This window comes from Vanessa cardui, chromosome Z, assembly GCF_905220365.1.
Source record: "Vanessa cardui chromosome Z, ilVanCard2.1, whole genome shotgun sequence".
In the NCBI taxonomy this organism is placed as follows: domain Eukaryota; kingdom Metazoa; phylum Arthropoda; class Insecta; order Lepidoptera; family Nymphalidae; genus Vanessa; species Vanessa cardui.
Window position 1 is genome coordinate 12,096,361 of NC_061154.1, and position 15,112 is coordinate 12,111,472.

Genomic DNA, 15,112 nt, shown 5'->3' on the forward strand with positions numbered 1-15,112 from the left:
ACTTCTATGCAATATTATGAAACTCAATTTCACCATTCTGGGGTGATTGTTTTTCAAATTTACTGTAACATTTATCCTTTACTCATTATAAGAGATACCTTCTAAATGTTTCTTGTGTCATATAAATCAGAATTCTTTAAAATTTCATTAAATCTTATCAATACCCCTCCTGAGACTTTGGGAGGGGTATTGATACTTCGGTCGCCCAAGAAATTTTGAGTGTTAGTTAATGTTTTTGTTAAGTGCATTTTGTTAATTTTTATAGAAATTTATTTAAAAGACAACCGACGACTATTTTATTTTATACGAGGAAACGAGCAGGAGGCTCATCTGATGCAAAGTGTTCACAACAGTTAGAGCAGTATCTCATGTGGGGCAGAATTTGCGCCTTGTATAGTCTTAGGCGATGGCCCGACGTGAAATACTGTCTTGCTTTGCTGAGTACATCGAGCTTTTTTTATAACAATTTGGCTTTGAGTTTCGATTGACTGCGGAACTGAACAAGGCCACGCCAAGTATTCCGATAATAGCGGGGGCGGCTATCGGAATATTCTAAAATCGTGGAGATACGTCAAAACGTAATTTTTTAGCGGTTAACGTGCAAATTTGCATCTTTTTGGGATTAAAGTGGACTAAGTTTAGCCGGCCGACACGACACGATTTCAGTCAAAATTTGTTCCGTATTTCTTCGACGTTTTCCATAGAAATATTAGCCCGGCCAACGTATGAGGTATCTACAGTGCTCTCGTCTGCATAGTAGTTAATGTTATAGATTTGCAACAAGTCATTGAAATGCAAAAAAACAGAGTGGATGATAGAACGCAGGCTTGTGGGACAACAGCATTGACAAATTTTATATCAGAGCACGCACCATAATTTAAGACTCTAATGCTCTGATCTGCCAAGAAGCTGGTGATCCAATTGCATAATTTCCCGGGAAGCCCGTAGGAAGGGAGCTTCGAAATATGTTCTTTGTGTCATATGCAATCGAAAGCCTTCGCTATGTCCAAACTGGCCGCCAAAGCCTCCCGCTTGCTCTCAACTGCTTCCTCCCATCTGTGAGTAAAGTAAGCTAGAAGATCACCGACTGAACGAACCCGACGGTATCGCAGAAGCTGGCAGTTTATAATTGACTCCACTTGGAGAACAAGGAGGTGATGGATATAGGCCTATAACTAGAAGGGTATGAGCGATTGCCCCATTTAGGGAACGGATGCACATAAACATTCTCCCAGGAGTTCGGCTGCTTTAGTAGTCGGCAAAGAACAACTACTATCCGGTTTCTAACTTCATATATATTCTTAATAAAATATATACAGAACGTATCAGAAATTTTACAATCTATCTTACATATTTCAAAATGTAATAACTTATGGCACTCTGTAAAAAGTTTATCCTTTTTAGTATCTAAAATTACTAAAATGATATTCTTAAATAAAAAATAATATTTGAATAAAATGTAAACTGTGTGATTATTATTGCCTCTTGTACTTAAAATAATTTATTCACTAAAGGCTAGATGGCCTAATTTTTTGAAAAAAACAATAAATACTCACGTTTTGTTTGTTTAATTAGCGCAAAATATTTTTTTGATAGTACGATAACCGCGACTTTTCTTGGCTTAGCCAAAAGTTTTGGGGGGGGGGGTGTTGAACCCCCATAACCCTTCTTCTCCTTCCTAAATAATAAATAATATTGTTTTGTTCTCCTGTTAGAAAGGCGATAATTAATATAACTACATGCAGAGGCAATGAAGTAAGTTTTTATGAACCGTCAGTTGTTCTAATTTTCCCGTCTGGCTACCTATTAAAATAAAATGTAAGTCGAATCGTTAGATGATTGTGAAAGTTCAAATGACTAAGATTTTTATTTGTATTACAAATCACAATTAAATGTAATCGATTTATATTTCAATCGATTTATATTTCGTTCAAGTAGATCTGATAAGAAACCTACTATGTTTTTCGCTTTTCCAACATGTAATTTATATAATGTTTGTGTCATTTTTTTACACATTGATTATGTTTTAATGTAATATTTTAATTTTTTACGATGAATACTGGCCGAATGTATGATACTGGCCGTTAAGAAAAAGAATGTCAAGAAATCGAACGCGGCGGCAGTGTTTTATTATAATTCTAATTATTTTTAAATAATTAGTATTATAAGGCAGATTTGGATAAATACGGGAATGTATTGTGAAACATGAATTAGTGGGCAAAATAAATGTTAAAATTGTGTTAATAAATGAACCTGGAAGAATATCGTTGTTTAAGCTTGTGAATAAGAATAGAAGGTAATTAAATTAAATTAAATTATTACTTATCCTAGATGCAAATCAACAAATTCTAACTTCTAATTTTTTATCATACACTCTTTTTTTCGGACAGACTACACTCACTCATTTAAGGAATTTTATTAAATAATCTTGACTACGGAAGAACGAATTAAATTGACACTAATGGAAACATTTTCTAATAAAGGATCTTTTTTTAATTTCATATAAGTAGACTAGACAATTGGCCACCTGTTGGTAGGTGGTGACCGTCACCTATAGACATTGGCGTTGTGCCTACGCCTATAGTAACACTGGATCACTTACCCTTCAAACCATAAATTAACAGTTACTATGTGTTGCTGTTTGACGGTAGTATACATAAAGTCTTACCACTGAAATTATATTGTGAAAAATATTGTTGTAAGCTGTTGATGCTTTAAGTATTTCAATTTCGCTGATTTTTTTCCGAGTATATTAAGTATATTTTATTAATATTGTATATTGTAGGTATACAGACCATTATTTGTTATGTTTAATGTGATATATAACTTTTATTTTGTTATAACTACAAAACACATTGTATCAAGGTGATGTTTCCTCATACGTGCATTAAATATTAAATAGCGTATATTAACACTTTAATTTAATTTTTAATGAAGCCATCGCACAGAATATATAATGTTATTCTTATATTTTATTTTATGGTAACACTAAATCACTCTGCAAATATGGCGTAGGTTTCTACAAAATGCAGTGGTAGATAATTAGTTGTCAATTCTGAATTTTAAATTAAAAGACATGCACTTAGGATAAGACTTAATCCAATCAATAAGTGAATTAAGGAAGTTTAAATGTGAAATGTGAATTTTGCGCAATGTAGGTGAAAATATTATATACATTTTAAAATCAAAATAAGAAATCGTATTAGATTGAGTTGCTTATATTCTGTAATTAAATAAATTGTCCACTGTTTTTCCATAATAATCATGTATTACATTATCTTTTGTTTACTGAGTACCTATTTTGTCAAGACGTATAATATTGTATGTTAAAAGCTTTTAATTTTTAGTTGATAGTACTACTATATTTACTAAGAAAACGTTAGTTTTAAGTTAAACACGAATAAAATGTTTTTATAAAGTTAAAATAGCAAATAAGTAAGGTTATATTGAGTTGTTTATGTAATAAAATTGTAAGTGTGCGCATCGACTGTGATTAGTTAAGTCCACGAGAATATTAAGTCATTTACAAGACGAAGATGTTCCTGGTAGAGCATGGGGAAACAGGTGAGTTTATACTTTTTCCATTGACGTTTTGTTTACACTTCTTTATCTTTGATTATTTATTACATTTAGTTCAGTTTTTACCATATCCCTAACATTCAATTTGATATATTTTCACAAGAGTATATAATCGAGAATTTACTGAAGGAGATTTAGTAATTAAAAACATTATATCCCTAATGTTCTAATTTAAAACTATAGTTCTAATATCGCTTCTTGTTTTTTGGACAGGATTAACTAATAACTTTAAACAATTGTTTGACAATTAAACACACATTTCTAGATAGTAAAGCAGTGGCTGCAGGGCTTATACACATATAATATTTATAATTATAAATGGCTAAACAAAAATAATAGTGACACTCATTTATATAGAAACATGATATAGTCTATACATATCTTTATATTCATTTATAATGTTTATGACTTATAAGGAATGTAAAAGATATTGCAAATAACACTCAAACTTGAGTTAGGTAGTATATTTTTTTAATGTTATGTATAAAAGTTGTATGATATTTGACCTGTAAACCTATAGAAAAATAATAACTTGTATTTTTCTAATATGAATGATCCGGACCTCTTAAGGTTAAGTCTAATGTACTCTTAAGTTCCTAGTTACCATTATATGAGTTTTTTGAGATTTTCACATCCATAATATTAGTGGTTTATGTTTTGCTTCCCCTCTCTTCACTGTTACAATTTAACTTTGTTGTCTCTCTAGTCCAGATAGGTCATCAGGTTTATAGGTGTTGACCATGCTGAATCAGTGTGAAAATGAATCCTCAGTTTTTCAATAATCTAGGATAACCAATGCATAACTTGTTTGTTCCATTTAATGAAGTTGCACCTCAATAGTTGTCTGTTGGTCACTTTGTAATGAGCCATTAAGTAACCCCACCTCCAAGGAACCCATAATAGAGAAGTGATTAGACTGACTTATAATTTTAAGCTCTAAGTATTTAATCTTCTTGAAGCAAACAGAGGATTGATTTGCACTGTCGATACTATTTGTCTACAGTACATTCTTTAGACGGTCAATCAAAATGTAATGCTTTACACTACAATTAAAAGTAGACCTCGTAGAATATCAATATCAATCATCTAACCTGAATATACCAAAGTTAGTTGGTAGCCTAGTTGCGAGCTTTGCGGCATATAACCTCATCAATAGGGAATTGTTAATCAGTTAAATTTATTGCTTTTTAAAAGGTATCTAAGGTGTGTATTTAATCTTCTTGAAAGGAGAATTGTCTCAAATTATGCATTTTGCTATCAATTTGTTTTACATGACAATAATAACAATAATAGTTTAGGCTTAAGAATGATATTGATAAATAAAATATTGTTGCTTTGTTTGTCTTCAATGCATTCTAATATCATTTGTCCAATTGAGTTGAAACTTTGTACAGTTGTTGTTCCCGTTGGAAGGTTCCTGGCATGCTACCATCAATGTACAATGAGCGGCATGCGAGTCGTATCAGACAGTTATTTACAAATCATTTTAAGACACATTGCATGCATACCCTGCAAGTTCATTGGATATAATAAATATATTTCTAAACTCTAATCAGGTTTTAATACATATATTTTTCAAAAACAGAAAATCCGTCTCTATTTTCTTATTTCTAGTCTAGTCTTTATTCTTTTTAAAAGCGCTATATTTTTTGATTGTCAAAAATCTGCCACGAGTTATGGAAATAACGATACGGACCTGCCAGGAACAGGGTATACTTTGTTCTCATCTGTGATTTATAAGCTCCAAAATATTGTACGTATACTACATATGCTACTACTGTATTATGTCAAATACGCTAGTTTTGAGCTATATGTTAGAAAAAACGAACATTTAATGATTTTTATAAGTATTAAATTTTTGCTATTTGTATGGTAGGTACCATACAAATAGCTTAAAAAGTTTTAATCGTTTAAGTTAGACAGTATACGTTTTAGCTGAAATGTCTTTAGTATTACCAACATTCATATAAGTTATCAAGTACATATATATTTAGAGTTGGAGGCTGAGTCTATTTGAAAATCCATTGATATTGGGCGCAATTAGATTTCAGCATCAAATGTGACGCTGCGAAATGTATTGGTGATCTGTTATTTATATAACGCCGTATGATATTGTAAAAGCTATACTTTATTTTGCAAATCTTATACATTTAAAAACATTTTAAATTGTACGTTATTAACACTAACCTATTTTAAAGAGTATATTATTAACATTAACATAATATTTAACGTATTTTTATTAAAAAAAATAATAGAAGTGTTGTCATTCCTATTCACGTGCCACCTAAGAGATTAGGTACGTCATTTTATATAAATAAGAAGATGAAATGAGCCAAGACAGACTCTGAGGAACCCTTATATTAACTGACCTAACCTAACTGCCCTGATCTGTACTTCATGTCGTAAGAAGACTAACGCATCAAATAAGTCATTAAATATTTTTAAATCATCTTGTGGCATTATTATCAATAACTGTATTCTAGCAATTACATGTGATCCAAATGATTTACAGTACAGTCCAAAACAGTTTTGTTGCAAAGTTTATTTAAATTTAGTACTATGACAATTTTTCTAGGATTTAAGTTGAACAATTACTCGTGTCCCAGGCTCTTTAAGACGTGTTTTTTAATGGTAATGTCGTATTTTAATAAATCAAATCAAATATGTCTAATATATTTTTAATATTATTTTCTTGATTTTGTACATTTGTTAAGCAAAAAATTATTAACCATAGCATTTTGTGTCTAAATGCATGTTTATCGTTACGTACATGAAGCTTTTCATATCAGCAAATTATCTTATCTGTTCAATAAGCTACCACCATATTTTGCTCAAAAACAAGTCTATGATATACAATACACTGGAACTTGAACTAAAAGCATTTTTTATATTTTATCATATTAAATTTAATATTATATTACATTTATATTACGTAAATTACATCATGTTCTTAAATACGATAACAAATCATTAATTGCTTCGAGCATTTGTTAAATGCGTAATAATTAAAAATAAATTGCTGTCACTAATATAATTTATCATTGGAACAAAATATCTTTCTAGTTCCACTTTGAGCATTGCTTGGCAATGTAGGTGAAAAACAAACGGTACATTCATTTATGGTTCCTTTGTATATAGCACTGGCTACTTGAGTAGATTTTGTATGAGAATAATAAAGGTATTTGTCTTAACATTTTTTATTTCGAGGTATTAAAATTTGTCTAATAATTAAACTAAAAAATTAGTATCGTACCAAACATTCTATCCGCCCGTACCAACTACCCAAACACTTCCCACGTCCTTTTTCATCCATGCTTTCAAACATATTTTAACATTTGATGAAGTATTAATCCATAAAAAAATCCTGATTTATTAGAGATGATAAGATTATGAATGGATTAGCCTCATACCACCCAGACCGGTAGTCTGAATGAATTCAGAATCCTACGAAGACAAATAACACCCCTTTAAGGGCAAATTCCGATTCAATGAAGGAGTCGTCTGGTATGATTTCTAAAACGGGACTCATAGTAATGTATTTGAATACATATAGTAGCTCATATCAATTTTTGTTTAGATCCAAATATTGAATTGTTGGCGGTTTTTTTGTAATTAAAACATTCAGACACACTAAAATCAAGACAGGATACACCAAAGGCTTTGACCACATGTCTTTAAAGATAGTGAAATATAACAATAATTTTTATGTTGTTGTTTTTAAGTTTAATTTACATGGTAAAAAATAAGATATGCTTGCTTAAAATTATGTGTATAAAATTCATAGTAAGAATCTAAGATACCAAGAGTCGAGTGAAACTGAAGTCGAGTAAAGGCTTTCATCGTGCTTATTTTCATTAATTATTACTAAGTTTTTCAAAGCCTGTTTCGATATAGAAGAAAACATTTATTGTCCAATAATTTTTGAGCTTACTTAGACAGAAAAGGGCGAAGCTTTTGCCCGGTGTTATAGTATTTTATTTATTTCTTGTATATGTTTATTATTAAGACTTGGTGTTGTTACCTTACCATATAAATATACTTTTACATATCTTCTCAAGCCGATCGCGTGACTTTAGCGCGTTTGACCTTTGTTATAATTTCCGATATAAAGGTAAACCTAATTGGTTCACGTTCAGAATGAGTTATAAATGCAAAACGTTAAGTTGTTATGATATAAAATACAATAAACCTATATTTTCAAGTAAACATTTAATCAAATGTCGACTTCTAAGTTTATAGCATCCTCTTAAACTGTTAATGGGAATTATGTACATCCATAAAAAAGAAATTTACTACGTTCATCAAACGGTTACAAATTAATTATAAATAAGATCTAAACAAACGAGCTAGCTCACTCTAAAAATAAGTCAAGTCTGATGTCATATAACAAGTGGTACACATTGGTCTATACGCAACTGAGAATGACATCAGTTTGTGCGCCATTATCATCTGTTTCGAGTTTGAATTATTTCTAATCTAACAATTCTTGTGATTCACCGTATTTTCGAGAGAATAGTATCAGAATAACCTTGAAACACGTTTGGCACCACCGGAACTGGAGAACGCAACCGTGATCTAAAAGATAAAATATAATATAGTCAACCTATGTCTTAAAATAAAATTGTAGTTTGAAAAAGTAATCAGCGAGAATAAAACTTTATTACTTTCATCGTTTAGTGATAAGCTTGATTGGATAGTATATTATGAATAATTGAACTGCAATAATAGCATCATTAAGAATATTTTGAAATCCAACTCATACACTTGAATCGTTAATTTTGGATGAAAAGTACTTCTCTTCTAGCATATAAAAAAATTAGAACAGCTTGTAAAGCAATACTGTCTCGTTTATCAAAAGCAACCTACTTTTTCCAAATTCATCTGGTCAGCGAGTTTCTCTTCAGCCTCGAAACCTATTAGACGCGTAGGGAGGAGTGTATAAAAAGCTAGGTTTTTTTATTACGTAATGGTTTTGCTTTATAATAATTAAACCATCTATGAAATATGCGTTGTTCTATCATAATCGGTTCGAAAGCATTCATGTTAAAGTGGTCATGTTTTTGTTACTAAGACAGTTTAAAATTATAGTAAAACAGACAAAATGTGTTATTCCAGTAGTAGATTAAATTAATTTAAAGTTAATGTTTGCTGCATATTGAGGAGAGGCATTGTTTATCTTTACTAGGCACCGGGTTTTATATTTGTTTTATATCTATACTATAGATTGACACTCTTGTTGGTTAGACAGACACGTATTTCATTTTCTATCATTCTCCCTTCCTGTCGCCCCTCTACTCTATTTTGGCATTTATTATATTTCGTTACTATATATAATAATAAGTTTAGTAACCAAAACCTATGCTTTTTTATTTTAAGAAATATAAAATTATTATGCATTTCCATTAAAATATAAAATATCTGCAAAATGACATAATAACTAATACAAACACTGCATATAAAGTATGACTTATGACGATAAGAGCTGCATATCATGTTACTGTAAGACTTTACTTTTCTTTAAGCTCGATAACCGAAAGTGGCAGATAATATCGTTGCATTAAGTGCAAGTAAATAGGCTTAAGGCTTACTGGACTCTCGATGTTTCTTCCATTATTTATTTCTGTTTGAAATTGTATATTATATACATTTGTATTCACAAATATAATCTAATTTTAATAGTTTTGCTATATTTTTTTTTTGTAGTACCCATCTCATAAAAACTAAAATCCTGTAAACATGACCGTTAATCAAAATAATTGTGACGGTTAATATAGCTTGGAGGGGCGCGCCTTCGAGAGTGAAAATATCTGTAATTCATTATATATTATGATGACGAGAACCTATATTATTAGTATTTGAATAATGTTATATGAATTAAATAAATACATTTAATATATTATAATATAATTATTTAAGTTCAAGTCACGTATTTAACTGTAGCCAACACATGGAGTCCTACCAGCACTAACGCTACAGACATATTTGTTGAAAAACAACTTAATACATGAAATATTTTATTTTTTTATTTGATTAAATTCCCAGTTAAATATTTGTTTTTTCTCACTTATTTGCAATTTTCTATCTTCGATCATTTTTTGTCGATATTTCATAAATTAATCTGAAAAATATGGTAATCATTTGTGCGCTTTAACAAATATATAATGCAGTTATTCTTAAAAAGAAAGTGTAGTAAATATCAAAATTTTCTTCACATAATAATAATAAAACGACATGACAGAAAATCAGTAATGCCAGACATATAATATAAATGTAATGAATTCACCAGTTTTGGTCACAATGAGCTACATATTATGTATAGCATAAATAAAAGAAATTTTAAAAATACTAGGACCATTATGTTACTTTTAACTTTGACTGGATTTAGCCATGCAAAATCAAGTCAAAGATTAGCAATTTTGCTTTATAACCCGCTCTTAACGAAACGTGACGAGAAACATTCAGCAGAGGCTATTGTTATTTTTCCTGTTTGTTTAAACTTAGAAGTGATTAATTTCTTTGTTTCTCTATAGGTCTAAACTTTTTTATTGACAAATTTTTAGTATTATTTTTACACATCACAAACATATTTTGTGTTTTACACATGTTTATTTTTATTGCAGCTACATCCAGTGAGCCATTATTTTCTATCGTATTACACAAAATCGTTTAATTACAATTATATTTTTTTTGCAATATTTTTCTTATAAAGATATAAGAGAATGGTTGAATCATACCAAAGGTTAATTTAATAATAATTTCTACTTTAATGTATAAAGTCCCTTTTATCTATTTATTATGTAACATTTTAAAAATAAATGTCGTGTACGTATTCAGTTTAATTATGAGTATGTTTCTCACGTTGCTACGATGTCTACTTTTTGCTCCTATTACGTCGCACAATGCGTCACTTTATGTTCTTAGAGCCGTGCCAATAATTTAGGTGACAGTGAAATGAATCACAACATTGCCTACAACATGTGGCTTGTTTAGTGTCCAAGTGACGTTTAGAGTAAGTATACAGTATGAAGTGTGTGTATTAAAAACAAGTTTCAATAATTTAGGAAGTCGATATTTCCCCTTAAAACAAATAAACACTAAATTAAAAACAAGGTTAATATTAATTTCACTTTTGTCACTGTACTAACCCCAAAGATACCTTAAATCTTTTGGAGTATAGAGAACTTTGTTTTAGTGAGTTATTTTTGGCGCAATCGGCTTATTTGTCGCATTTCAAACGGCTTGGTCGCCACTTAAAATATAATTTAAACCCTTTATTTAACGGGAAAAAACACTTTGAATCTCCAATATAGTAATATTTCTTTGTAAAATTATAAAATTCTTTGGAGAAACCACAAAAAATACCCAGAGACTTTAAAGAATGATTTTGTAAAGAATACGGGGAATCTGAACTATTATCTGTCGAGAGTCCTTAGTAAGCGACGCTCAGCAGGGGCGCACGATCACTGAAATCACTGTTGAAATATAACCAAATAAAAAAAAATATTGAAGGCCAAACTAAAATTTGCGTAAATGTGGGTTCTATTTTCTGCTCTTAAAGTACTTGCGATTCATATAGAAATAAAAAAAAGGGAAGGTCTCAAGTTTCTGAAATAAGAGTTTCAAATTCGAATTGAATTTTAAACTCAAAGCCAGTATTGGGGAATTCCAAAGGTGTTCAGGTTCCTTTTAGAATGGCATAACACCTGCACAATCTTCCAGTGATAATTATCTGCGCTTCATGGAGCAATATATGGTTAGGAAGATAAAAAAGCGCTCTGCTAACATCTTGAGCGATTCAATTTTCTCACCTCTATGTTGTCAGAAGCCCTCCTCTTGACCCTTTAGATGAGCATATGCGCGACATCCTTATAAGGACTACCGATTTAATCGACGATTTGGTATCTTGGTATCTGAAAAACAATGGTCTCATCGGACAAGCGATGAAAATAAAGGAATTCCTGAGAATTAATGAAAAAAAAACAATAATCCGAGTAAACTCAAAATGCACGCAAGCTGACTTAAAAAGGGTGAAAAATAGTCAAGTTTCAGTTAGCCATCTGCAAAAAGAGCATGTAGATCTATAGATGTGCAACCAAAAACTGTTTTAGGTTTAATTTGAAGAAAACGGAGCAGCTGTCAGACAGGTAAACGACACATCTCAAGTCATCAGACAAAATGTTGAGTATGAGATGTACATGGCAGCACCATGGCATGATTTGAGGATCCGTATCAATCTAGGGTTCTTTACATTGGCAGTAGACCCAGTAGTGATAGTACCCAGATGCATTAGAGAGGTATGAGTAAAGACGATTCGCAAAGTCTGAAACTTTAATAAGGCTATGGAAATAGTAGGCCTCTTTCGATTGAAGCTCCCAAAGTTCTGAATCGGTGCAATTTAAATAATAAAAAAAAAAAATGGTGAATACGGAAATACCTGACAACTCACATGAACAGTCCTGTACGCAACGAAATCTGCCAGGTTGATATTAACATTCACCCTACCAGCGTCATCTTGCTCGCCTTTATCTGTTGATGTTTAGGTTATAAGTAATTGTAACAAACTAGATACAATTGTGAAAAATATAAGTTTTTTAGGTGTAAAAATTAGTTTCGAGTGAAAGAGAGACAAACGCCAAACTTAGAAAACAAGAAATTTAAAAAAGACCCGGTAAACTGAGAGGCCGTGGATGTTGTTTTACTAAAATAAAAAAGGTAGTTGTATTAGAGCGTATTAAGAGTAGACTTGAGACCATTTTTTAGCGGGATACAGACCTTATGAAGAAAATCTGAGAAATGTTGTTAAAACGAAATATTAAAAGAACAAAAGTATACGTAACATGCCATCTTTCCACTTTTTATCTTGTCGTATTACGAGTTGCTAAAACGTGTCGCAGTTTTGGTGTTTCATTTTATTTCCGTCTGGAAACAAAAATATGGAGACCACGAGTTATCACCCTTGTGGGCATGTAGTAGGTTTCTTGGAAAATAAGAATATGGTGTCGATCCCATATATGAATTAAACAATAATATTATAAATATATAAATATTATAATAAATTTGCTATATATGTATTTAAAATATTTGGTACAATTTTTTTTATTTGTACACGTCTGGGTTCTAGCTCTGTCTGAAACTTATCCCATCAAAGAGATTCCTGCGTAAATACTCTCTACTCGTTCCTCCTACGAGTATTCTAGTAGTGCGGTGTAGTTTTATTCAGACGCTATCTAATTTATAGGAAATCATCAAATATTTGGTTAAACATTGATATCGCTAACCTATTTTGAAAATTAAAATTAGGTGTGCTAGTTAGGAAGCAAGCATGCTCTTGTCATTAAGTATGTGCTACTTATTTAGTATGTGCTAGTTATATTTTATGTGCAAGTCATAAAGTAAGTATCATTGCGTTGGTGACATTTATTTTTCTATTGTATTTATCAGTAGATAGTGTTGCGTTTAGTCTGGATTTGTGCCAGCTAGTTGAGACGTTGAGCTACTGTGACTCGATTATGACGCCGAATATATTTAACGTAGCAGCGCAGACAAGCTCGTGTGCCAAATGTAAAGTTCACTAACGTTAATTTGGCAAAAAGACAGGGGATGTAAATAATAATGCCTTATGTCATCGTATTTTGTATTGATACCAGTAAGCTATTGGTTATTGATTGATTTTTTTTTTGTTTTATAAATGAGTAAATTAGACCCAGTACTTTTTCTTATATTAAAGTAACAGTCAATGTTGCCGATAAGGGTCTGCGGTCTAAAGTATTCCCTTCCAAAGAATATTAATTGTTCATTCGATCTCTTGCTCTAATGTTGGTCTCTCGATACACATTTGGCATATTTTCATTTCATACAACAGTTATTTTACTTCGCCCCGGGGCGTGATTATAATAAAAATATATTAAGCAACGTAAGGTCTTCGTGTTCTATCCAACAGGCCGCGGCCATTTCGTGCATGTGTCATATGTTTAATTACTTATTTGGTTACTGTCTTGTTTTTTTTGTATTAATTGTTTGACATTTTTTGTCCATAATATGTATATTTAAAATGAATTTATACAATTATGTGTTTTGTAAATACATTATATTACAATAAGCCTACTAATTAATAAACATCTTAATATCACTAACGCTAACCATTTACCTAATTAATCTGAAAACAAAACGGCTTCATTATCTTATCTCTAAAGTTTTATTTGAAAAATGAGTCTCGCTTATTAATTAACTCCGGGAATATAGTAGCTTCCATTCTTATTGTTCTAGGCTTTCCTTACAACTATCTGCGCTATTATATAACCGTTAATTATATGTTTGTTGGAGCATCACGCAAAATGTTGAAACGATTATAATATTATTGTGTGAAGCACATCTTTATGTTTAAAAGAGTATTTCGTTACGATGAGGCGAATCTATGATAGAAAAGTAAAAGTACTAATTCAATGTACCCGATTGCTACGTAAAGGGAGAGAGTACTTATTCCGAAATTAATAGGCGAGGTTGCAGTTACAAATTAGTCTAATAATTAATATTGAATTCATAGACTTCTTTTATTTTTCGGAAATAAAGTAGAAGTGGAATGTATACATGCGTCCACACTTGTAAGTGCCTAGTCAGTTTTAAAATATAAATTCAGTAAAGAATGAGGTCTCGAAATTTTTTTTGGTAAAATAAAACTATGTACAAAATATATCTTAAATTGCAAACTGACCTTGGCTTAATTTTTTTTAATTTCAAATCATAAAACATAAGATATAAAGCTCGCAATGACCTTTTTACAAGCATATCGTAGTTTCACATGTCCCAGTGTCTGTAAATCTTGTCAAGTTAAATATGACTGATTGTCCAGTCTCCGATGGAGCAGAAATTTGGCGCACTCGTTCGTTTCTCGTGAATACACAGAATTGGCTTCTGACGATGGAACTCCTCGACGGCTAATATTAGACAAGAAATAATATGTAAACGTTTAAAATACCGTTTTAAAAGGCTCGTTCTAAGTGAAAACTTAGAAAAGCGAAGGGTTGACTTGCGAACTTAATGTTTAACAGAATAGACATAACGTTTCGTATGCGCCTTCGATTGTTTCAAGCGTCTAATCGTAATGCGTAATGGATGGTGTTCATATTGTTTAGTCAAAATGTCTACAATTATCCGCAAAATCTAGTTTCGCTATTGCGGTCTGCAGAACGTTGCATGTTTTATCATGTTGGGCTTGCTTTTACATCTGATAAAATGTGTATAAAACGATGGGGTTTGATTTGCTTAGAAGCATTTTCTCTTTTTTAGAGCATTTAAATAAAAGCTTGTTATTAAAAAGGGCTTTTTACTATTTATTTATTTATTTTAACACCTATTAAATATATTTATTATTGATGTAAAAGCGATAAATTGCGCATGCTATAAAAATGTAAAAAATATTGATTCTTTTAAAGAAAAGAAATACTTTAATATTATCACTAGCTTATACACATGTATATAATATGGTATATATACATATATTATTAAAATTTGTTATTACTATTAACAAAAGTTT

The 15,112-nt window shown here is 30.9% G+C and overlaps 2 protein-coding genes across 2 annotated transcripts in view; both read left to right on the forward strand.

Moving 5' to 3' along the window:
• The first annotated feature begins 2,994 nt into the window (after window positions 1-2,994).
• LOC124543203 (neurocalcin homolog) overlaps window positions 2,995-15,112 on the forward strand; it is an 81,786-nt gene continuing 69,668 nt past the window's right edge. Inside the window, exon 1 of the mRNA XM_047121317.1 lies at window positions 2,995-3,154. The gene's annotated coding sequence lies outside the window, so the exon portion shown is untranslated. The remainder of the gene's footprint in view (window positions 3,155-15,112) is intronic.
• LOC124543201 (neuronal calcium sensor 2) overlaps window positions 3,162-15,112 on the forward strand; it is a 71,590-nt gene continuing 59,639 nt past the window's right edge. The window contains exon 1 of the mRNA XM_047121315.1: window positions 3,162-3,564. Coding sequence (XP_046977271.1) covers window positions 3,537-3,564 — 28 coding nt within the window. The 5' untranslated portion in view covers window positions 3,162-3,536. The remainder of the gene's footprint in view (window positions 3,565-15,112) is intronic.